General features: G+C 38.5%; 2 protein-coding genes across 2 annotated transcripts; both read left to right on the forward strand.

Annotated features, from left to right (window-relative positions):
• Nucleotides 1-15047: 15047 nt before the first annotated feature.
• On the forward strand, nucleotides 15048-15836 carry LOC137732862 (secreted RxLR effector protein 161-like). The gene has a single exon (XM_068472123.1). The coding sequence runs from the start codon at nucleotides 15048-15050 to the stop codon at nucleotides 15834-15836; it is 789 nt and encodes a 262-aa protein (XP_068328224.1).
• Nucleotides 15837-19219: 3383 nt separating this feature from the next.
• LOC137730593 (tetraspanin-8-like) lies at nucleotides 19220-22194 on the forward strand. Its single transcript, XM_068469580.1, has 2 exons — nucleotides 19220-19797; nucleotides 21721-22194. Exons 1-2 carry the CDS (start codon nucleotides 19297-19299, stop codon nucleotides 22015-22017), a joined length of 798 nt encoding a protein of 265 aa, XP_068325681.1. The 5' UTR covers nucleotides 19220-19296; the 3' UTR covers nucleotides 22018-22194.
• Nucleotides 22195-26699: the final 4505 nt, after the last annotated feature.

The raw sequence follows: 26699 nt of genomic DNA on the forward strand, positions 1-26699 counted from the left end.
GGTTGGAACGGACCCTCAACCATCAAAATCAAATCACAAGGAAGAGGAATACACCCAACCCACGGAAAGGGTGGAAACACCTTTACCGGAGGCACTTATTGCTCCTACGCCATCTAATTCAAGTAAGGTTGTTCCAATTAGTTCTAACCCCATTCCACCTAATATCCCTATTCCTTGCAGGTTCATGAATTCCAAGGAAGAAGAAAGTGAAAAAGACATCTTGGAAGACCTTCCAAAGGTGCAAAGTAGGGAATTTCATGAATTCATCAAAGGGGATATACTTGAGACAACAATGCCCAAAGAAGTTGAATTTGATGACATTGGACAAGTCATAACCATCACATGCAATCTGGCCAAGTCCAATATCCCTGAAACTTTCAAAGGAGTGGTGTTTGTTATTGAGTTCTTGTCAGACAAAACAAGTAAGTCATTTTTTTCAAATTCCATTACATTTTATACTAACTTGTTGTTTTTTATGAATCAGGCACCTACATTAGAATTCAAACCAATGCCGGTTCACTTCAAGTATCACCTTCCATTCAAGGACCAATTCCATGCCGTTTGATTTTATTTATGTTAAAAATAAAAAAATTAAAAAAAAAAAAAAAAAAAAAAAAAAAAAAAGAAAGATACTAAACATGGAGAAAGATGGAGCCTTCACATAGGATGTTTACGTGAAGCCCCACTACGAGGCGTCGAAGCAGAAGGAATAGAAGCGGAAGGCATAGGAGCAGAAGGCATAGAAGCAGGAGGCATAGAAGCGGAAGGCATCGGAGCGGAAGGCATCGGAGCTAGAGCATTCCAGGCCTCAATACTTGGCCAAACGCTGGATGACCCAGGAAAAAGGTGCCTCTGGAGATAAGACGCAAGCCTTTGACGGTCATTGTGAATTCGACCCTCAGATTCTTGCAGCTCATCAAGCTTCCTCTTCATCCCCGACGAATAGTTATTTGCAAGCACATGCAAACTTCTATTCTCGTACTTAAGCTGCTGGATCTCTTGCTTAAGTCTTTCCACCTCTGCCATCAACGATTCCACTTGGCGGGACCGAGCAAGCAGGCGTTGGCCCATGTTGGACACAGAACTCGCACACTGAACACTAAGTGCGAGGGACTCTTGAACGGCCAACTCATCGGACCGTCCTGACAGCAGCCTACTATCTTTTGGAGTGAGGAGGTTTTTAGCTACTATTGTAGCTGTTGTGGCGTCCTGCATCACAGAGTCTTCACCTGAAAGAGGACCGTTAGAAGATAAAAAAGAAGGGCGCCATACATTACCTTGACGGGGCGCAACCGGATCGCTGCTGAGACTCAAATCTAAGCTAAGGTTCGATGAGTTTGCCATTTTTTTCAAAAGTGTTCAAAGAGAAGGGGTGGATGGAGTTAAAATTTCACAAAGGGCCAGAGTCGAGTTTCAGGAATGGGAAATCTTCAGAGTGTGTGTGTTGGGGTGATTGATAGCTCTATAAAAAGCCAAGACGACGCGTCCACCGATTCAAAGAGCCGGATTTTCCGGCGTAATTTAGGCGACGCTCCCTCGGCTTTTCAGAAAACGCGTTCAACTTTGTCAAAAGATTTCTGACAAAGCTGAAAACACGTGGAGGCCATCATCGCATCTACACATCTTTAGCCGACAAGCGCAAAGTTCGGCGACGCTTTCTCTGCTTTTCAGAAGACGCGTGCAGCTTTGTCAAAAGGAGTCGCATCTGCACTACCACGTGTCGTTCAGAAAGCGAAGGGGCGTCGTTCAGAAATCGAAGGGGCGCCTGTTCAGAAATCGAAGAGGCGTATTCAAAGATCGAAGAGGCGCCACTATTTCAAAGAGCTGGATTTGCGAGATCAAAACGTTTGTCGACAAGGGTAAAAAGTACCACCACTTGATATTATCTCTATATATGTCGACCTTCGTCTTTTATGGCAGGGCAAACCTGAAGAAAATGCCCAACTCTCCCTCACCTCTAAGGGCGCACTCCCAGCAAAGCCTTTCAAAATACTCAATTCTTTCTTCTTCCCCAAAGATGATACCAGATGCCTGGAGTACATATGACCCAGGAGGAAACGGCGGATTGAAGCATGTGCTGATTCATTCACCGCTTCTTCAAAGCAAAGGTATCTCATATCATCAAGGTCAAAAGCAAAAGTATCTCATATCATGCTCTTTCCCTGTCTTTTTCTTTGTCCTTGTTCTTACTTGCATGGCAAAGTAAAAGAAGCAATCAGCCGGCACTTGGAGTCAGTCTTCCGATCTGGAGCCAACTGCCTGGAATCTATTCCTGATTGCTTACCTAGCGTTGCTCTCGAGTAGTCATCTTCAACGGTTGATACACTTCCAGACAAGGGACCACTCCTGCAAAGATTGAACAAAGAAACAGATAACAGGAGGAAGCTCAGACCTTCGGGGGAAACCAAAAGAACAATCCTGCTGCCCAGTTCAAGAGTAAGCCTGTGGAATCACCAAGATCATGCCTCAATACAATCACCAAGGAGAAGAGGGAATTTACACTCCATAACCAGATTTGCGTCCCTAAACTCTTCTCTTTGTTAATTACATTCTGCCATGTTTAGTATGTTTAGTTGCTTTTTGTGTGTTTACTTATGTTTTGTGTGAACCATATGCTTAAAACATTGAGGACAATGTTTGATTTAAGTATGGGGGGGGGGGGGGGTAACTAAGTATATTTAATGCAAATTCGTGGGATTTTATCACCCATAACTTCAAATGTTGTTCCTTGCTGTTTTAAGGTGTTTTTAAGTTGTTTTAGAGTGTTTTAGTGTGTTTTGTTTTATAATTCGAAAATCCCATAAAAATTTGAAAAATTGTTTTGAAAAACCCAAAAAGAGTTGTTTTAAGAGTCGTTTTTGTGTGTTTGTGTCTTAGGGTACCTTCCAACACAATGATAAGGATTTGGTTTATAATTGCATGAAGGTTAGAAAGAGTTATAAACATAGAGAAAAGTTTGATTTACTCTTGGTATATGCTTGGTTATGGTTATAATGTATGACTTCACATGCAATCATAAAAGAAAAAAAATTCGTTTTTGTAACATGCTTGAAGGAAGGAACTCAAACAAACGCTACAACCCTGAGAGACTTGAGCCTATAACGTTCTTTGGAGAGTATAATCTGTGATTTCTTGTTTTCTAAAGTCGTTGCATGATCTCATTATTCTTTGCTTGGTTACTACTTAGAAGGCGTTTCATCATATAGTTCCAAATGCTAGAACTCATGCCCATTTCATTCAAAGCATGTTATTGATTTGCATAACACATATTCAAGAAGAAGTTGTGTAGTGACCACCACCATAGCCAAATAGCCTTACTTCCCATACTTCGTATATGTTGTAAGTTTTAACCCCGTTGAGCCTCGTTTTGCCTTTATTCCTTGTTTACCCACATCACCCCTTACCTAGCTTAGAGTAGGACTTTCCTATACCCTTGTTCTTAAAGTTTAGTGAGCATGACTTAAATGAATTCCTTTTGAGTTACATTATGCAAGAAAATGAGTGTGGGGGAGTAAAAGTTTGTTCTTACGTTTATATGTATGTTTTGAGATTTAAAAGAAAAAGAAGAAAAGAAAAAAAAAAAAAAAAAAAAAAAAAAAAAGGAGTGAAAATAAGTAAGAATGAACTCACGAGCGTTGATGGTTGAAGAAAGGGTCCAAAAAGTTGAATATGGCCCTAAGTTTTGTGTGATTTTCCCTTGGGTGTTCAAAGTTGACTTCTGCGTTCTTAAGGGAATTCTAAGTGCCTAATTCAATACTTTGCTCACTATTGCTTTAAGAATGTTTGTTTATCCTTCACCTTTCATTGTTAGCCAATACCCTAGCCCCGTTACTACCCTTTGACTTCTATATTGAGTGTTATGTATTTCAATTGTGGAGTTTGAACTTGGTATGAGCTTATGGTGTCACTGGTTCTCGCGTCTAAGTAGTAGCATTCCATTCATGAGATCATATCTAAACATGCTTATTAACTCCAGAAAATGCTTTCCTTATTATAACATATGTGAGTGTTCGTCTACATGTTTACATCAATCTTCTCACATATACCTAGTGTAGGGTGTGTAGTCAGAAAATCTGTGTGAAAAACGAGAGTACATCTAGTAAGAAATTGAGGGAATTCTCTAAAGGCATGTTACTACATTTGAAATGTGTTTTAATTGCTTAATTGTGAACTAGTATGTGGTGACTATGATTAAGAATGTACTTAAGTGTAAAGATGGCTCAAATCTGTGAGAATAATGATTTTTAACTTGTCATGTGCATTGGAAGTCCCTGATACGATTGTTGGAAGGTGTAGGTTGTGTTTTGTTCTTTTTGTTTTGTTTTTCTGTTTTGCTCGAGGACTAGCAAAAGCTAAGTGTGGGGGTATTTGATAGGAGCATATTTATGCGACTTAAATGGCTTGTTCTCGTACATTTACGTTATGTTTCTTTAGTTATTTTAGTACTTTAAGCTATTTTCGTGTGTTTGTAGGTCGAAAGGGCTAAAGGAGCAAAAAGATGCATTTTGGAGACTTTTGGAGCACTTTTGGGCTAAGGACGGATAGCTTATGCTTGAAGCCAAAGTGTTGGACGAAATTGAAGACCTAATTGGAGCCAAAGTGTTGGAACCTTGTTCTCTTTAGTTTTAGGACATTTAAACCTTTCCTAATCCCAATCATGCCATGCATAACACACATCCATTATAACACATTGTCATTGCACATGCATTTCCTTCATTAGTTAACCCACATGCACTTATCACTTATCATCACCACATATCATATCACTTAATCACTTATCACTTATCATCACCACTTAACCACTTATCATATCATAACCACATATCATATCACTTATCACTTATCACTTAACATATCATCCACCTACTTCACCTACAACATCCACTTCACCTACAACATCCACCTACTCCACCTACAACATCCACCTACTTCACCTACAACATCCACTTCACCTACAACATCCACCTACTTCACCTACAACATCCACATAGCCATATGTTCCCTCCACTACTCCTATAAATACCCTTGCATTCATTTATTCATGGACATCTCATTTCATACACAACACACCACAAACACATCCCTTTCTCTCTTAGCAATGAGTCTCCCTTAGAATCCAAAAACCATCTTTCCATTTCCATCACTCCTCTTCCATTCCACACTTCCATCCCCCAAACCAATTATCCCTAGACCTTATGCTACAATAAAGAGGAAGAGAAGAGAGCCTAAACGTTCATACAATTCAAGTTTGAGTTGTTGGAATGTTTAGGCGTTTCTTTGATTTCAATGTTTAATTTCAATTCTCTTTGTTTTGTATGAGGAACTAAACCCCCCTTTAGCTAGGGGGTGATTCGAAATATATGTTTATGCTTGCATTTTGATTTGATTACTTCTAATTACGTTTCATAAGTTGTGAATTCAATTTGTTTAACTGTTTTATTGATAACCTATTTATGTATGTTTATTGAGAGTGCACACTTAATTTTCATGCATGAATTTGACGCTAGAATATAAGTGAATTTCACCTAATCGTTATGAACTTATATTCACAAGTAGTGGAGGTTGCTTATAAACAATCGCGTTAAACGAATTCTTGGCATAAGTTTCATGCAATCATAGTAACGAATGCCTCGTCAACACTTATAGTTTTCATAATGCTTAATGATCTTTGATTGTATCTTTATTGTGCTGTTCACGTAAAGGACTTTTGGAGAATGTTGTGAATTGCGTTGCGCTAACCCATCCAATTCATTAACTTAAGGAAAACTTGACGGTTAATTTAAGCGGACCTAATTAACCCGGAGTGATGAGTTTAATAATTTATTGAAATGTAATTGGAAATCTTTTTATTATGCAAGTGTAACATATGTGGAGATGACCCCCTTAGCTATTCTATCATCCATTCATTCCATTTCATCAATTTCATATTTACATTCTGTTTTAATTTGTTCATTTAATTTAATTTCGTATAAACTTAAGTCCCCCTTTACTTTAATGTCAATTTAGTTAGAAATCATTTTAGTTTGTGTTTTTAAAAGCATTTTGAGTTTTTGGTTTGTTTTAGAGTTTTAAAGTTTAGTTTTACATTCTTTGAGTCTAATTTAGTGTTTTATATTGCATTTTTACGTTTTTGAGTCAAATCCAAGTGATTAACAATCCCTCATAATCCCCGGTCCAGAACGATCCCTACTTATATTTATACTACAATTGTCAAAAAGAGGGTTTAATTTGTGCGCGTAAAAATCTCGCACCAGAGGTTCCCTATTTTGGAAACTTGGAGAGTCATTCCTTCATCCATCCAATAAGTCATGGAGCCTAGAACCAAAGTTCCTCCATCCACATCCATGGAGTCAAGGAGCAAGGAGACTAAGGAAAGAAGGCCCTCATATGGGTGAATATCGTTTGCTAAGCAAAGAGGTGCTTCAAAGGTATGAAAGTTTCTCAACTCTTTTCTTTAAGATTTGAGTTGAGTCTTGGTTCACCACAATTACTTGGCCTTGAATTTCACGGGTAAAGTTTTATTTTTGAGTGCATACAAGCACGATTCTGCTCTTTAATTGTTAATTGCATGTATAGATGTTGCTCAAATGAACTTGTTTTCACAAATTTTTCCTTCAGAGGATTATTTCAGTTGTTCAGCAGTCTAGCTTTCTTTAGCTACACTCACAACAATGAATTTCATGCTCTCCAGTGTGAGAAGGTAACCTAATCTCCCGACACACATCTGGGTATGCTCTTCCATGCTCTTCAGTACGAGAGGGTAAACTAATTCCCCAACATCCATTTGGGTTTGCTCTCTAGTGCTATAGCATAAACTAATTCCCCAACACCCATCTGCGAGAAGGTAAATTAATTCCCTGACACCTATTTGCGAGAAGGTAAACCAATTCCCTGACATCTATCTGCATCTGCTCTCCAATGCGATAGGGTAAACTAATTCCCCGATACCTATTTGGGTCTGCTCTCCAGCGTGAGAAGGTAAATTTATTTCCTGACAACCATCTAGGTCTGGTCTCCAGCGCGAGATGGTAAACTAATTCCTTGACAACCATTTGGGTCTGCTCTCCAGCGCGAGATGATAAACTAATTTCTTGACACCTATTTGGGTCTGCTCTCATACGAGAGGGTAAACTAATTCTCTGATAGGGTAAACTAATTCTCTGATACCCATCTACGTCTACTCTCCAGCAGGAGAGGGTAAATTGCCCTTTTTTTTATTTATATTTTTTATATGATTAGTTAACAATTTTCATGTCCCAAAAATCTTTATCATGTTATGATGTAGGCCATGCAGCTCAAAGGACCAAAAGACTCAACGATTAGCTAAGCAGCATATGGTCAGGGGGCAGCAACTCACGATGAACCTAACAGCTCGATGCCCTGAGAAGCCAAAGCTTAAGCCATAGTGACTCTGTGGGATCGTCTTCTTTTTCAAAGCAGCGCACTTATCCGATGATCCTATAGCTAAAAGTTTTGCAAGACATTTCAAGCAAGAAAAGTTTCAACAAAAATGAAGAAGGAGAAAGAGAAGAAAACAGTTTATTAAATTTCTTGTATGTTGATAAATTAGCACGATGTTTGTCAAAATCCGACATATGCTAAATAAAGCAAAACTACTCATTAACAGCTTGGATGATAATTAGCTCTCCTACAACCATCAAGCCTTCAACAGCCATTTTGCACTCAACAATTTGCTCATCTGACACTTGATCTTCAGTAGCTCTGATCTTGGTAGCTTCATCCTCAACTTCTCCATCTAAGGTAGTTGAGAAATCAAACTCGAGCAGTTCCCTATTTCTTAGCAAGAAGTACAGATGTAGTAGCATTGGAAGGAGTAGGCTTTGACACCTCTTTAACAACCTAATCCACTTTTCCAAGTTACAAACTTTCCTTCCCACTTCTCATAGTGGCAAGCCTTTCAGAAGTCGATCTAGACTTAGCCACAACTGGATACTTCACTCTATCTCCCGATCTAGATACTGAAAACAGCTTGTTGTTAGCTTTCTAGAAGCAGTAGAATCCTACCATCATGCGAAATTGCATGCCTATGCATCTCAAAGAAGATTCTAAATAGCTCGTTGGAATTAATCTTGACATGAATAACCTTGGAGTACCCAGCCTTACCAGAAAATTTGCCTTGACTACACTACAGCGGAATATATCCCATCACCTTGGTAACTCAAGTGAGACATATTCAAAGAATCCATGCATGGAGGGCATAAGGAAAATATTACAATGAGGTTCACAAAGAAAAAAAGATAAAAGCATGCATGAAGTAGGGGGCACCAGGCAATAGCCCAACACGCCACGACTTGAGGCTAAGAAGGCCTACCAACACCTCCCACTTTTCCTTTCTTCTTCTTAGCTCAGAAGGAAAAGACCAGGGCCCCTTCTTCCCCCATCTTTCTTGATCTAGCAAGGTAGGGAGCCTAGCCCATACTAGCTCCCTCATCTCTCTTTTTCCTTGGGCCAAACTAGATAGGAAGCCCAAGCCTCTGTTGGAAGTATGCCCACAAAGCCACTCATTTGATGTAATAGCTTTTTGGAATACTTATTGTGTTAAACTTTTATATGTTTAATAGAGGGCAAAGCTTATTGTTAATCACTATTTATAGTATCTTGTGTTTAAGCAATAAGGGAATCCAAGGAATGTATTTGATCTAAGAGAGAAGTGATTTAAGTTAGTTAAATTAACGAGACCTTTCTCTTATGTTCATTCCTAAAACGTTCCTAGCCATAGGATTGCCAATTGGGCATTGACAATCCGCTAAGGTTAGTATGTGTTATGTCGACTCAAGCCTGAGTATGAACTAGTCTCAAGTCATTTGGTGTTGGACACTAAGGCAAACACATAGGTGCTCGAAAGAGTAATCGAGTACACTGAACAACGATCAAACGAGAGTTCGAACATACATGTCATGTGAGAACTCAATAGTTGCAATATGCAAAGTAGTCCTTTGACCTGAGGCATCATTGATGTCTAATGGTTAGGTCCTTGATCTTTGATTATGTCAACGACATTCCATTGGAGTGTCCACGGCATTGTTGGGGTCAAGCTATCTAGTCATGTAGGCATATGAATGCACAACAAGGGATCTCTAACCTTCCATGGTGGAAGGAGAATACTCTAAGATATGATTCGAGAGTCTTTGGCCAAAGCATATGAATATGACTAAGGAAGGTTGTTCCAAATCTTATTCAATTGAATCATATAGAGAAATATCACATTGGATAGTAGACATGAAACAAACTATCACTTAAACAATGTGATTAAGAGTATTGTATTAGAGAAAGACCGTATTGCATTGTAGTTGTAACTGGATAGGTTCTCCAACCACTTCTACTTAGCTTGGGTAACCATGACATGCTGCTAGGCGTCACCCATGGTTTGTGGAAGCCCTAAAGATTAGCAAACACTAATTTTAAGGGAGAATTGAAATGTGGTTTCAATTCACAATCGATCGTTAAGAGTAACATCGCCCACTACCTCGCTAATTGGAACCTAATGGATCGTACACCGAGTAAGGATATAAGTGAAGAAATTATATGAAATGGATAAGCAATTAAATGGTTTAATTGAAGAATGGTCAAGATTAATTAAATAGTTAATTAATTATACGAAACGTTCGTATTGGGCATTTAAGTTGGTTTTGGGCTTCGGGGCACAAAAACGTTTTGGTCCACAAGGCCCATTATGTTTAAGTTGTATGACAACTAAAACAAAATGGGCAATTAAGCCCAATAACAACATATTTTCGGCCATAAGGGTGAGGGGTAGCAAACTTGTATTAATTACAAGTTTGCCACTCACATGAAATGAAGTATAAAATCAACATTATAGCTTTGTTTCAAATTAGGGTTTTCTAATTGAATTTGGGTGAAACATATTCTCTCATTTTCTACATAGAGGCCGGCCACTTAGGGGAGGAAAATCTAGCAATCTTCTTCTTCCCTAAGTCATCCATTTCATCTTCACACTACATCTTTGGTGTGGAGACTTAGAGACACCAAACCTTTGGTGTTTTTGGAGAACAAATCCTCAAATCCTCAAAGAAGAAAAGGAGCACTAAAAGGGAGGAAATCACAAGGAAGATCCAAGGAGCAAGGAGGTGACTTGAAGGCCCTCCACTTGGGTGAATCCCTTGTGTAATCAAGGATGAGCTTCAAGGGTAAAGAATCTCTAAATTCTTATTCTCTTTAATATTGTTAAAGAGTCTTATGGTTCACCATATAATAGGCTTTGAAAGTCATGGGTTTTATGAATTGTTTTTGAATGCATGCCTACTTTAAAGTGTTATTAGTATGCCTATGTATTCAAATGTTCATGCATGTTCTTAGCTAGGACAAAATTTTTCCTTCAAGTGGTATCAGAGCCTAGGCCTAGTTTATGGTGGATCCTTTTGGGTTTTGTGATTTTTCATATTTTGTGATTTAAGTGTTGTAAATGTTACAAGCTTTGTTCTTGCTTTGAATATAAATTTTGCTTGAAAATTTAGCATCTCAAATGTTGTAGATGTATTTCATTAAAGCATGAATAATGGAACTAATAGTTGGTGCCAAGTGTTTTGGGATTTTCGGCCAAATCCAAAGGGTGAGTTTTTGGGTTCTTGTTAGCCTTGTTAAAATGGTTTTAATGTGCTTTTTGGAACCCCTAAGTACCCTAGGATATTAACCCTCTTTTGAGTTGTGAAAAATTGAGTTTTGGTAAGTGAAAAACATTCATGGAGCTATTATGAGTTTTCATGAGTGTTCTTCAATGTTCTTGAAGTTCTTGCCAAGAACAAAAATTTTTGAAGTTTTGATTCAAAAGTTTTTTGTTTTTCATAAAGTTTTGATTATTAATTGATGGGTGATGATTATTGGTGAGAAATGATTAAATGGCTTTAATTATGTCAAAGATATATTTTCTTTTCAAACCATCCCCACCATCTTTAATCTCACCCATCAAAATCCACTTACAAAATTTTTTTTATCAAAAATCTCAATGATGGCCGGCCACCCCTCTAGTGGGGTACTTTTGTGCAATTATATAAAATGTTGATACTTTTGTATATTTGAATTTTGGCCCAAAAGTTTGTGTTTTGCAAAATGGCCCAAATAAAATGAGAACAAAAATTGTTTTGTCTCTTTAATGAGAATTGGATTTTCATTATATTTAGTTCCATTTAAATCAATTCTATGGATCCAAAAACCAATTGTTTAAAGTTGCTTTCTTAGTTAATTTAGTTAATTAAGAAAAGGGTGATTATGAACCAAAGGCCTCGATAATTGAGCTATGTGATTGGCCGATTTACATTATGAATGCTTGGGTTTTAAGTAATGTAGATTTGAATGTAATTTGATTAATTCAAGTTGTTGTATTGGGCATAAGTCCTTCAATTTGTTGTAAAGGGCATAAGCCCATTATTTGTGTTGTAAAAGGGCATAAGCCCTTCTTATTATTTCATGTATTCCTCTTTGTTTATATGTATGCAAATTGGAATAGTTGGGTCCAACGCCCAATAGGAAATAACGGTTTAATTGGATTAAACGCGTAACTAAAATCAACAACTATCTACCTTAAACCCAAGGTCCAACACAAGGCTCGTGTTGGATCAAATCAAACGGTTCATAATCATCCTAAAACCTAATATGACTATATAGTCCATATGAGGATGCAATGCGTTCGTTAGTAGTTCCATATAGTCTCGCTTGTTTCAACGAAACAGTGGGAGTATTATATGCTACTAATTCATATTAACTTGGACCAATAGTTATGATAGGGCCATGTTCTTTTAATATGATTAAAATGTTTTGATGTAGCCCAAAACTACTCCCTCAACAAACGAATATTAAGTTGATAAACGAGAGGTGTTTTGAACATTTCTTCGTAGGCCTTCCACCGTGGTGGGCTCCAATCGTTTGTGACTTGTACACCGGCTTCACCCTATCATGGGGGAGTACAAAGTGCATGCTTACACTCAAGAGGAGTCCATAAACATATGATGAGGTAAGTGTAGGCAATGAGGATAGCCAACATCGTATCATCGTGAGGTTATTCTTGAACCCCTACATGAACTAAGCATGGTGGGAATAACTTAACTAAGTGCAATGGTGCCAACATCGTATCATCGTGAGGCAACATTCTCTAGAGGCCAAACAAGATGGGTAATTACAAACGTTGTAAATGAGTAAAGCGTTATTCTCTCATCATTATTTTTGCTAACCAACATCGTATCATCGTGAGGTGGGCTTGGTAATGGTGAGTCTCCCATACCCTGCTAAGAGTTCAACATAACTCTCGGATTCTATTGAGGGATATGGAATTTGCCAAAAATAGCGGGTGGTACTATTTGATTCAAGACCCAATCAAGTAGTTAATCAACAATCTAATACCATTTCTGTTATGTTATGTAGTTAACGACATGCCTAAAATACTACCCACCATTATACTTGACAAAATGGCCTAAGACTTTTTCCTTGCATATCTCTCGGATGATTTCACTAAGTTTATTGTAAACTATAAAGTGAATAGATTCGATCATACTTTTAACGAGATGATTGACATGTGCTGTAAATTTGAAAAATGTTTCAAAAAGGACAGTGGGAGTGAGAATGCAAAAACAAGGAAGAGGTTACATAAGAAGAAGGCAAAGAAATCCAAAGGAACATGCTTTCATTGTGGAAAGGATGAACGTTGGAAGAAGAAATACAGGGTGCGCATTGCGAGCCTTATGACACGAACTTTTGAAGAGACTATTTCGGTCATAGAAAGTGCTTTTACAGTGAGCTCCAATTCCTGGATATTTGATTCAGGCGCTAGTCAACATATCTGTAATACGATGCAGGGACTAGCAGAGAGCAAGACACTGCGCAATGGGGAGATAGTTGTGCGAGTTGGGAACGGCACTAAAATCTCTGCAAAAGCAATAGGCACCTATATGCTTAAACTACCCTCTGGGGAAGTCTTGGAACTTAAAAATTGTTTATATTTTCCTTCATGTATAAAGAATTTGATTTCTATCTCTAAACTTTTACGAGATGGGCACTCAGTATTGTTTGACAAAATGAGTTGCACTTTATACTTGAACGGTCGTATTATCTCTCATGGTAATATGATAGAGGGACTTTTTCACCAAGAGACGAATAGTGGTTTGCACTGTATTGAAAGCGGGAATACCTCAAAACCCAAAAGGGCTAGAGAAGAAGTTAATCAAGAAAAGATGTGGCATCTTAAACTTGGACATGTGAACCTTGATAAGATTCGCAAGATGTCGAAAGACGGATATTTCCGCCCGTTAGGTAATGACCAGATGGGTACTTGTGAATGTTGCTTGAAAGGGAAGATGACCAAATCTCCATTCACTGGGAAGGGAGAGCGTGCCACTGAAATTCTAGGGTTAATCCACACTGACGTATGTGGACCTATGTCTACTACGTCGAGAGGAGACTTCTCCTACTATATCACATTCACCGACGATCACTCTCGGTTTGGCTATGTGTATCTTATGAAGTACAAGTCAGAATCCTTTGAAAGGTTCAAAGAATTCAAGAATGAAGTTGAGAAGCAAACTGGGAAACAGATAAAGATCCTAAGATCAGATCGAGGGGGTGAATATCTGAGTAATGAATTCCTAGATTATCTCAAAGAGTGTGGAATAATATCACAGTGGACTCCACCGGGAACTCCACAACTTAATGGAGTTTCTGAAAGGAGAAATCGAACCTTGATGAACATGGTTCGTTCTATGATGAGTTCCGCTGATCTGCCAGTAACATTCTGGGGATACGCTCTATATACAGCAGCTTACTTGCTTAATAGAGTACCTTCCAAATCAGTTTCACAAACGCCCTATGAGATATGGCATGGAAGAAAGCCAAGTCTTAATCACATTAAGATTTGGGGTTGTGAAGCATATGTCAAGAAGCTTGAAGCTACTAAGCTTGAAGCGAGATCAGTAAGGTGCTATTTTGTGGGATATCCTAGAGAAACTATGGGATATGAGTTCTACCATCCTGACAACCAGAAAGTCTTTGTCGCCAGAACTGCTAAGTTTCTAGAGGACGAATTTGTTCTCAAAGGAACTATAAGTAAAAAGATGGAAATTAATGAGATTAATGATGAACCACAAACAAGCACACGACATGTTGACAACCCTGTTCCTGAACCCCTAGCTCCACGTAGATCTGAACGGGTTAATAAGCCACCTAGGAGGTATGGAATAGACAAAGACTTTGGGGAATTGTACCTTCTAGGTGACAATGACACAAAGGAAGACCCTAGAGACTACACTGAAGCAATGTCCGACATTGATTCAAAGAGATGGCAAGAGGCCATGAAATCCGAGATGGATTCCATGTATCAAAATCAAGTCTGGACTCTTGTAGACCCTGCAGAAGGTATAGTACCTGTTGGAAACAAATGGATCTTCAAGAGGAAAATAGGCGTTGATGGGAACGTGGAGACTTATAAGGCTAGACTAGTAGCCAAGGGTTACAGGCAAAGAGAAGGGATTGACTATGAAGAAACCTTTTCTCCTGTAGCAATGATTAAGTCCATTCGGATTTTGCTTGCTATAGCTGCGTACCATGATTATGAAATCTAGCAAATGGACGTGAAGACAGCCTTTCTGAACAGCTACCTAGAGGAAGAGCTTTATATGGCTCAACCCGAAGGTTTCGTGTCCAAGTTTGAAAAGACTAAGGTATGCAAGCTTCAAAGGTCCATTTATGGACTTAAGCAAGCCTCCAGGAGCTGGAACATTCGTTTTGATACTGAAATCAAATCGTTTGGTTTTACTCAAAACGAAGACGACAATTGTGTTTATCAAAAAGTCGTTGGGGAAGCAGTTGTATTCCTAGTGTTATATGTAGATGACATATTACTATTCGGGAATGACACTGCAGTACTTTCTTCTGTAAAAGTGTGGTTGTCCAAAACCTTCCACATGAAAGATTTAGGAGATGCATCTTATGTACTTGGGATAAAGCTCTATCGTGATAGATCCAGAAAATTAATTGGATTATCCCAATCTATGTACATTGATAAGGTGCTAAGTAGGTTCCAGATGGAGCAATCTAAGAAAGGTATTCTTCCTATGGGACATGGAATTCATCTTTCTAAGTCCATGGGACCTAAGACTCCTGAAGAGATACGGCATATGAATATGATTCCTTATGCTTCCGCCATAGGAAGTCTTATGTATGCCATGATATGCACAAGGCCTGATATCGCATATGCTGTGAGCATTACTAGTCGATATCAATCTAACCCAGGATCAGAACACTGGGCAGCTGTCAAGACGGTCCTTAAGTACTTAAGAAGAACTAAGGACATGTTCCTCATTTATGGAGGAGCGATAGAGTTGCGAGTGGAAGGCTATACAGACGCAGATTTCCAATCTGACGTCGATGATAGAAGTTCCAACTCCGGATATGTATTCACTCTGAATGGTGGGGCTGTCAGCTGGAAAAGCAAGAAACAAAGTGTAATTGCTGATTCCACGACAAAGGCTGAATATGTCGCTGCAGCTGAAGCCGGCAAAGAAGCGTTCTGGATGAAGAAGTTCATCACTGAACTTGGAGTGGTTCCAACCATTACATCACCAGTAACTTTGTACTGTGATAATAGTGGGGCGATAACTCAAGCCAAGGAACCCAGGGCACATCAAAAGAACAAGCATTTTGATAGGCGCTTTAATATCATTAGAAGATATGCTGCCGAGGGGAAAGTTAACATCCTCAAAGTTGCTTCAGCCAATAACGTAGCAGATCCACTAACGAAGCCAATGTCTCAAATCCAACTTGACCGTCATATGGAAAAGATGGGTATTAGATACATGGGAAGATGGCTTTGAGTGCAAGTGGGAGATTGTTGGAAGTATGCCCACAAAGCCACTCATTTGATGTAATAGCTTTTTGGAATACTTATTGTGTTAAACTTTTATATGTTTAATAGAGGGCAAAGCTTATTGTTAATCACTATTTATAGTATCTTGTGTTTAAGCAATAAGGGAATCCAAGGAATGTATTTGATCTAAGAGAGAAGTGATTTAAGTTAGTTAAATTAACGAGACCTTTCTCTTATGTTCATTCCTAAAACGTTCCTAGCCATAGGATTGCCAATTGGGCATTGACAATCCGCTAAGGTTAGTATGTGTTATGTCGACTCAAGCCTGAGTATGAACTAGTCTCAAGTCATTTGGTGTTGGACACTAAGGCAAACACATAGGTGCTCGAAAGAGTAATCGAGTACACTGAACAACGATCAAACGAGAGTTCGAACATACATGTCATGTGAGAACTCAATAGTTGCAATATGCAAAGTAGTCCTTTGACCTGAGGCATCATTGATGTCTAATGGTTAGGTCCTTGATCTTTGATTATGTCAACGACATTCCATTGGAGTGTCCACGGCATTGTTGGGGTCAAGCTATCTAGTCATGTAGGCATATGAATGCACAACAAGGGATCTCTAACCTTCCATGGTGGAAGGAGAATACTCTAAGATATGATTCGAGAGTCTTTGGCCAAAGCATATGAATATGACTAAGGAAGGTTGTTCCAAATCTTATTCAATTGAATCATATAGAGAAATATCACATTGGATAGTAGACATGAAACAAACTATCACTTAAACAATGTGATTAAGAGTATTGTATTAGAGAAGGACCGTATTGCATTGTAGTTGTAACTGGATAGGTTCTCCAACCACTTCTACTTAGCTTGGGTAACCATGACATGCTGCTAGGCGTCACCCATGGTTTGTGGAAGCCCTAAAGATTAGCAAACACTAATTTTAAGGGAGAATTGAAATGTGGTTTCAATTCACAATCGATCGTTAAGAGTAACATCGCCCACTACCTCGCTAATTGGAACCTAATGGATCGTACACCGAGTAAGGATATAAGTGAAGAAATTATATGAAATGGATAAGCAATTAAATGGTTTAATTGAAGAATGGTCAAGATTAATTAAATAGTTAATTAATTATACGAAACGTTCGTATTGGGCGTTTAAGTTGGTTTTGGGCTTCGGGGCACAAAAACGTTTTGGTCCACAAGGCCCATTATGTTTAAGTTGTATGACAACTAAAACAAAATGGGCAATTAAGCCCAATAACAACATATTTTCGGCCATAAGGGTGAGGGGTAGCAAACTTGTATTAATTACAAGTTTGCCACTCACATGAAATGAAGTATAAAATCAACATTATAGCTTTGTTTCAAATTAGGGTTTTCTAATTGAATTTGGGTGAAACATATTCTCTCATTTTCTACATAGAGGCCGGCCACTTAGGGGAGGAAAATCTAGCAATCTTCTTCTTCCCTAAGTCATCCATTTCATCTTCACACTACGTCTTTGGTGTGGAGACTTAGAGAGACACCAAACCTTTGGTGTTTTTGGAGAACAAATCCTCAAATCCTCAAAGAAGAAAAGGAGCACTAAAAGGGAGGAAATCACAAGGAAGATCCAAGGAGCAAGGAGGTGACTTGAAGGCCCTCCACTTGGGTGAATCCCTTGTGTAATCAAGGATGAGCTTCAAGGGTAAAGAATCTCTAAATTCTTATTCTCTTTAATATTGTTAAAGAGTCTTATGGTTCACCATATAATAGGCTTTGAAAGTCATGGGTTTTATGAATTGTTTTTGAATGCATGCCTACTTTAAAGTGTTATTAGTATGCCTATGTATTCAAATGTTCATGCATGTTCTTAGCTAGGACAAAATTTTTCCTTCAGCCTCCACCTTCATCAATCCAATAGGCCAGTCCTGCAGCCCAAACTATTCTCCACCAGTAGCCAGTAGGCAGAAGGCTTGTGCCATTCTTCTAATGCCTTCAACACTTCCTAGCTCGCGCTAGCCATTAACCTTGGCCCCAGTCGAGCCGGCTTCCTGCCGCTTGTAAGCCGATGCGCCACACCACCTTGACAGCTGCCCCGCGACAACACTACCAAAGAAGAAGACAACGAAAATATTTTTTTTTTACCTTGGTGTGGCGCAGAGAAGAAAAAGAACAACGAGAAACAATTGTTTGCAAAGACAAGCAAAGAAGAAAGCTAGGGGAGGGGGAATATATTTCCTCTAGCTTCCTCTCTTTCTTGTAAGGATAAAGATTGTTCTTCAAATTTATTTAACCCCCTGCTTAAGGCAGAATCAAGTAAGTATTGGTGGCAATTGGTTTCCCTTTCCTAAAGAATTTATCTCCTAGTTTAAGTATCTACATCAAATTGGGAACCAACTCTCTACTTACCTAAGCAGTTTGGGATTTCTACACCTACTACTCTTTCCTGCGAGTAGCCCAGTAGGTGTGACGTTATTTGTGGAACCAAAAATAACCCCAATAATCTTGGAGGCGACACATGGCCTTTTGTTCAAGAAAGACAAGATTGCCCTCATTAAATGGGTAAGGCACATTTATATTCCCACCTATAGCTCATCATCCCTAGAAGTGCAAACAACACACTACAACTGCTCAAGGCTCCCCTGCTCATGGTGTGGAGAAGTCAAAAGCATGAAAGATAGGATTAATTACTAAAACATATCTTTAATACATTCCCAATTGAACCAACTCTCTCAAGTAAGGAATCCCTATTACAATCAATTAGGGATATTTTCACCATTATTCTAAGATATTATCTCCTAATTAATATCTTAGAAATATCATTTCCTTGCGCATCCTACGTATGACATAACTTGGCTAATAGTAGGTCGCCATGTGTAAGGCAAAACCTACACCATGGTTAGCCACTACCTCCTATAAACTCCTCTATCTCCACCAATTTTGGTATGCTTTTGCTATGCATACAAGCCCTAAACACTCACTATTTTCCAAGAAACTTAGGCATCGGAGTTCTATTGGCCAAACCTCCCCCAACTCCTCGTGGGCGCAAGACTTTGGTCTTTTATCAAAGGTGTTGATTGTTTTACAGGTACTTTTTCGTTAAGACTAAAGATGCTGGAAATTTTCTACCACACAGTGTATGATTAGATCCATATTTTCCAAGTGCCTATCGATCTCTTAAACTAGGTTTCTTTTCCCGGATTTTGGTAGTGATTCTATTTTGATCCGAGTATGACTTTTAGTTGACCATACTGGCTAAAAATAGAAGAAAAATCTGGTTGACAGATTCAAATACGTACGGACGCACGGTATAATCTCCGATAACATTTCGTGAATTCCACAATATATATTCAACCTTCTCCCTACAATCTATTGGTGTTGTTTCTTCATCTATTTCTGCTTCATTTTTTAGGCTCAACCTCTCATGGTTTTGGGGAGTTAGGGTCTCGAATAATAGGGGATAACATCTATCAGAATGAATCTAGCAAACAACCTGTTAGGCCTTCTCAACATCCTCACCTTCCTGATATCGGTTCCAATCGTCATTGTCGGTGTGCAGCTGTATAGGGTAAATGCGGCTGGACAGTGCTTGGAGGTTTTTAGGCTGCCTGTCCTCGTGTTGGGCGTGTTGATCATGGTGATGTCCATCGTAGGCATAATCAGTGCGTGTTGTCGTATTTCTTGGCTCCTCTGGATCTACCTCTTAGTAATGCTCCTCCTCCTCATCGGACTCATGAGCATTTATGCCATATCCTTCTTTATCATTTGGAAATCAGGCGGTGGAACTAGGGTTCCTGGTACAGAGCTGAAGGAGTACAAGCTCAGCGGTTACGCAGAGTGGTTGCAGAATACAGTTCAAGGAAAGGGTTGGGATAGCCTCAAGAACTGTCTCGTTGTTAGCCAAGCATGCAATTATATGCCCAAAAATGATACTAAAATCCAGGAGTTCAATATGAAGGAGTTGCCCCCCATTATGGTATGCAGTATTATGTTTATTTATAAATTTATTGATTAATTATACCTAATTACCATGTCATTATTTCTTTGGCCCTCAATTACTTTACTTTCAGGATGCACGCGCGCGCGCGCACACACACACACACTATCAATGTTCTTTGATTAAAACCTTTGTGATTTTTAGTTTTTGATCGAAGTTTCTGATATTAATGTAATAATGCATTTCTATCTGATATTAATATAATAATGCATTTCTATGTAGGTTATTTTATTTTTAAACTAAAAATAAAATTTGTAGTTTTTTATATTAATGAGATTCTAAATAAGAACTCATAATTTATGGGATTACAAATATTAAAGATAAATTATACCCTCCAATATATTATATGTGTATACATGGGTACGTTCATAAAAAACTAACCAAAACATGGGTACATTTTTCAAAAACACAAAAAAAAAAAAGAAAAAAAAAGAAAAAGAAGACATTAGGCTTAATAATTATTAAGCATTTATTCTATTAAACTTGACATGGATACATTCTTAAATCAACGAAATAGAATGTACTTATATAAGTTTAAAAAAAGGAAAAATAATGAAAAATGTTTGAAAACTTCGAGTTTTAACAATAAAGACAAAATAAATGGTAAAGTGAATAGTACCAGGACTTTTTAGTGTAAAAATGTGGTTTTTCATTAAAGTGAACAGTACCGGGAGCTTTTCATTAATGTTCCCTTTAAAAAATGGATTAGAGAAAAGATTGAATTAATTTTACATGAAAAATGGATACATTTTATATTAAAAAAAGGGTACATTTTTCATATAACAAATTGGCATATTTAAGAATGGGTACATATCATTCTTTTATAAAAATTTAATGGGTACAAACTTATTCTGATTTTATTTTTTATACTTTGAAAATGTTTGAATTGAAATTAATAGGAGTTTAATAAGGGTGTGAGTATTAAAACTCTAAATCAATTACTAATTTTTATTATAAAAATTATGTAACTTACACATTATTCACTAATATATTAATGTTAGGGACTTTGATAAAAATCTAAAAACTAATAAGGTCTTAGTCAATGAATATTAGAAACTAAGGACCGGATACTAATTTTTCCATATATATATATATATATATCAAGGGACAAATATTTTGACAAACTTTTTTGCACTTCCTTGTAGCCTTTAGATTTTATAACATTCAACGGTCTAGATTAACAGTGATGTGGAGAGTTTTAAACATTAAATGACTTGGATGATAAGAAAACACTAATCTAAATTAAAAATTAATATCTAATAGGATAAAATTGAAAAAACTAATAATCAAACTTTGAACCTAGCGTAAAAAATCAAAAAATAAGAAAAACAAAAACAAAAACAGGAAAATACTGTAACATCCATCCCCCTCCCTGCAATGCCTTGGATGAAAATCTCCTTTTTCATTTTATAAAAAACCTAATTTAATCACCCTACATATATGAACAATAATATACAGTTTAGGGTTTTGTACGTTTTGCTTACGTAATGAAGATTTAAGAGACTAATAGCTTGATTTGTTGTAGAAGTCATCAAAATTTCATATCAATCCTATGAAAGTTGCAGACCTCATCGACAAAGAGGGAAATGAAGGTTGCAATACTTCGAATCAATGGAGTTCTACCTCCTTTCTTGTTTGCAAGCTTAAAACTAGGGTTTCTTCCTTTTTAATTTGATTTTTAATTACCTTCCATATTTTATGCTTTTTTAATTTTAATTTTATGTTTAATATTAGTTAAAATCCACTTAAGCATCCATGTCATTTAATGAATGAATATGAACCATTGGATATTTTGTAATCCAAAGGTTTGAAAAAAGTGTAAAAATATTTGTCAAAATGTTTGTCCCTTGATCCTATTCCTATATACTGCAGATAAATAATGTGGATGTTTATGATTTGCAGGCTGGTTGCTGTAAGCCATTAGCCGAGTGTGGATTTAGTTATAAGAGCCCCACCGTGTGGATAAGGAATAACAGCACTTCTTCCAGCCCTGACTGCAAAGCATGGAACAACGACCCAAAGGTTTTGTGCTACAACTGCGATTCTTGCAAGGCTGGAACTTTGGAACAACTACTGGATACCTGGAAGAGGATGCACTTTCTCAAAATTGTATTCCTTGGCTTCCTCGTGCTTGTCTATAGTATAGGATGCTGCGCATTTAAAAACACAAGGAAGAAACCTGACTATTGGAGACAATAAAAAAAAAGTTGGATATCATGCGTAGGGTTCCTCAGCATGTAGATTACATAGTTTTTATGTTTGACTGGAAGTTAGAAACTAGGCCAAGTTTTTTAATCTTCCTCTTTTTAATTACAAGTCAACAGCTAGTACTAAGCTTGAAAACTTGCTCTTGTGTAACTAATTAAACAATATGCCCAATTAACAACTTTTTTTGTTTTTGTTTTTATTTACTTTTTGTTTTACGTTATATATTAACATGTTTATTAATCAAGAATTAGGGTAAGAACGAATCAAACTAACTAGAAATCGGAATAAGCAGGAATCATAGTATCCAGGAATCAGAGTCATGCATTCTTCTTTACAAACTATCAGGAACCGGAGCAAAACAGCATAGGGTTTGCTATCTCCATTAGTGTCTCATTCATGTTTCCTCGCTAATTACTTGACATATGTCGAGCCACTTAACCAAACAATTAATACTGTTAACTTTAATATACAAAGAATATAATAACAACAACAAATTATCACAACAAAACAACCACCACCATTGTGACCTTCTTCATCATTCTCATGTACCATAACCTCACTAAACCTCTTTTTTCTCCTACACCAGATCAGGTATCATAGAAGTCGTTAGCGGGAATACACACATATTCTTCCTATTTTAGTAATTAACGGTTAAGGAATCGAATTGAACCACAATAGAAGAATCTAATCGAACTGAATTGAAGCTGACGAATCGAACTCTGATGCAAATAGTTGATGATTGGATTCCAATTTAATAATAGCTGTTCTTTTTTTGTTGACGAGGTTGAAGAGACAGAGAAGAGAGTGGAGGCTTGTCGGCAGCGAAGGCGACGGTGAAAAGAGTGTTTGCTGTAGCTAATTTGGTGGCGGAAAGCTTTGGAGTTTGAAGTCTGTTAATTTGTGTTTCAACACAAAATAATAAAATTTAATAGTGTTAAGTATTGGATAAGTTGGAGGACACGTATCAAAATAGTATCATGGGAGACATAGTAGATGTGGATGCAAATTTACGTCATCTTCTCCTTTGATGAAAATGCACTTGCAAAATAATAACACCTAAGATTATGGCCAAAAGCCTCACACACCCACAATGAATGGGGGGAGGGACTTTATCCGAAGAATCTCCGATGCCAAAGTTAGAATTCTAAAGAGAATGTGTTTAGGAGTTTGTGGGTAGCAAATAGCTTAGCATTTTAGTTGGATAAGAGGGGAATTTATAGGAGGTTGGCCAGCCCTTTTGTTGGAGAATGGTCGGCCATATGTGGTGTAATTGGGTGAATCATTGCAGGATATTATGCGAAATAATATCTTGCAATTAACATGGAAATTATTCCTAAATTAAATAGGAAGTTTTAGGAGTTACCTTTTGAATAAAATCAATTAGGGATTGATGGGGAGTGCTGAGAAGAATTTGAATAAATACCATATTGATCACCTTTGACTCTTTCTTGATCGAGCTTTTATTGTCCGTTGCATGTGCTTGGGAATTCCAACGTGCCTTGAGGGTAATCTTGTCTTTCTTGTCCAAAAATTCACATGTCATCTCCACAATTTTTGTATTATTTTTGGCTCCACAAATGCCTCTACACCTGTTGGGCTGCTCGCAGGAAAGGGCAGTAGGTGTATAGATCTCAAACTTTGATGCAGATTCCCACTTGGACTTGGAATTAGATTCTTCTAGGAAAGGAAAATAAATCGCCACCAAAGCCTATTTAAGCCTACCTTAAGTAGGGGATTAAATCAACTACCTTAAGTAGGGGATTAAATCAACTTCGAAGGGCAATTATTTATCCTTACAAGAAAGAGAGAAAGCTAAAAAATATTTGTTCCTCATCCCTTAGCATTCTTATTCGCTTGCACGTGTAAAGAACCGTCTTCCGTTGATTTCTTTGTCTTCTCTGTGCTGCACCAAGGTAAGAAAAACTTAATTTCCTTTGTCTTCTTCTTAGGTGGTGCTGTCACAGGGCAGTTGTCGAAGTGGTGCAGCATGTCGGCTGGCAGGGGCCAGGAGTCAATTCGACATTGGTCGAGGATGTGGTGTGGCAGAGGCCATGACTTAGGGCTCCTTAACTTGGTTGGATCCAAGGGCTGGCTCGACATGAGCCGAGGAAGTGGCGTGGCATAAGCCATAATTTGGGCTGCTCAGCTTGGTTGAAGCCAAGGGCAGCTGCGCAATTGAGGCCGGAGCTTGAGGCGCTAGGGTACAGTTCTGGTATGTTAGCTTGCTTACTAGACCTTTAGTTGAGAAGAAATCATTTGATTGCTAAAGAGGCATCAAAGCTTGCTCCTCTTGCTGCTGCCACGTCTGTGCTGCTTGCCAAAAAGAAAGAAACTGCCTTAGTTTGATTTCTCAGTTGTTGTAGATGGAGTAATCGAGGATGGTGCTGCCAAGATCAGAGCTGCTGAAGATGAAATGTCAGGTGAGCAAACTGTTGAATATGAAGTGGCTCTTGAAGGCAGGATGGCTGCTGGAGAAACCAAGGTCATCCAAGCTGCTAAATGAGTAATCTGCTCTGTTTACTTGTGTCGAATTTCGGTGACCTTCGTATAAGTTTATCAATTTGCTAGAAATTTAATAAACCGTTTTCTTCACTTCACTCCATCTTCGTTTTTCTTGAAACTTTGTTTGTGAAACGTCATGCAAAACTTTTAGCCATAAAATCTTCAGTTGGGCACGCTGCTTCGAAAAAAAGAATATGGCCCTAAGGAGTCTCTATGGTCGTGAGTGTTAGCTTTTTGGGTGTCAAGCTATTGAGTTAGGCGTTGCTTGCTACCCCCTGACCATTTGCTGCTTAGGTGGTATTCAAGTATTCGATCATTTGAGCTGTGTGGCCTACATCACATCATAATAAAGATTTGTGGAATATGAAAATCATTAACTAATCACATCAAAATATGTAGTTATATGGAAATTCATGGGCAGTTTGCCCCCTTTCCATTGAATAGAAGACCCATGTGGATGTCGAAGAATTGGTTTATCATCCCAAATTAGAGAGCTTACCTAGATGGATGTCGGGAAATTGGTTTACCTTCTAGCACTAGAAAGCTTACCTAGATGGGTGTTGAGAATTAGTTTACCCTTTCGCACTGGAGAGCTTACTCAGATGGGTGTTGGGGGCTTGATTTACCCTCTTACACTAGAGAGCAATTAGTTTCTCCTCTCGCACTAGAGAGTTTACCCATATGGGTGTCAGGGGATTGGTTTACCCTCTCGCACTGGAGAACAATTAGTTTATCCCCTCACACTGAAGAGCATGGAAGTCGATGTCGCGAATGCAACTGAGGAAAGTTGGACTGCTACACAACTAAAATAATCCTCAGCTATGAGGTCATGTTCGGCGATCTACTAAAGACTTCAAACTGCTTTTGGAGGCTGCATAAGGGTGTAAGTGGGAAGCACAATGAGCTACTCCCAGACCTTTTCTAAGTATTGTGCCATCCTTAGATGTTTCATCGTGTACTCTTTTGAGGCTTGATTGGGAGTTGTGGAGAGAAAGTCGGCCTAGCGAGGAGCTACAGGGCAAGATTGGCATGGTTGGGAGCTGAGGTGACAAATCAAGGGCGGCTAGGATCCACGGAGTAGGTTTCAGCACGGTTAGGAGTAGTGGTGCAAGATAGGTGTGATTGTGAACCGCAGAGCAGGTAGGTGCGGCTGTTAGCGCAGAGCTAGAGCTAGCTTGGACTAGGTTGTGTGCAGCAATGTCTTTAGTGTTGAGAATAAGACTTCTCCTTGATTCTTAGGCTAGAGTGTTCTTCTGGTACCCGTCAGCTCGTGGCGTACACTTAAGCTGTGTTGCTGCGTTTTTTGAAACAGAAGTAATCTTTGTATCCGCCAGTGTATGTGGGATGGTTTTGTTTGCTTGATCTTATCAATGAAAAGTGACCTGCTTATGTTGTTCTTGTCTCATCAAGTTGCTTTGTCATTAGCTTCATTGTGCTGGAAGTCGCGCAATCGTTTGGTCAGGAATCTCTCAACTTCTTTCTGAATTTTCCTTTGTTAGGGCAGCGGAGCTTCTAGCTTTTCTTGGTCATGACATGTTGGTGTAGGCTATTCTTCTTTGTGCATGGCTCGTTTAAACAGCAGCTGTAGCACATGTGGTACGTTCCTAACAAGCGAACAGGTTACTTGCAAGCAGCCGGTTAAACTTGAGCCGGATTAAGTGACTGCTTCTCTTCGTCTGTTGTGTTATGTACTTCGATATGAGATGAATGATGCTCCTTGCGAGACTAGCCGCAAATAAACACTTCGCTTGGAAGGTTTTCCATGTTGATTATCAGAGTGTGACCCCAACCATGAATGTATGCTAGTCCTTGGGCTTAATCAGGAGTGCACGCTCATCCGCTCGTTAAGACGAGAGTATACACTATCTCGGGGGACCAGTCGGGAGTGTACACTGTCAGAATGCTCAGTTAGTGGCTAGTCGAGGGGCTGTTTGCCAAGACGCTGCTAAAAAGGTTTGTCGTCTACCTTCGTCCTACTTCAGTACACATCATCTGGGGCATGCTGCATCTTGGTACGGTGCAAAAGCTGATTCACCAAAGTCGTTTACTGCACGAGGGTGCTTGTCAACTCTATGACTTGTCGAGACAAGTGTTGTTTGCCATGTGGGGTGGAAGAGCTTAGATGATATGCGTCTTCTTAAGTGGTGGTAGTGTAATGGACTCCAGGCACG

Source organism: Pyrus communis, chromosome 4 (genome assembly GCF_963583255.1).
Source record: "Pyrus communis chromosome 4, drPyrComm1.1, whole genome shotgun sequence".
NCBI classification, from domain to species: domain Eukaryota; kingdom Viridiplantae; phylum Streptophyta; class Magnoliopsida; order Rosales; family Rosaceae; genus Pyrus; species Pyrus communis.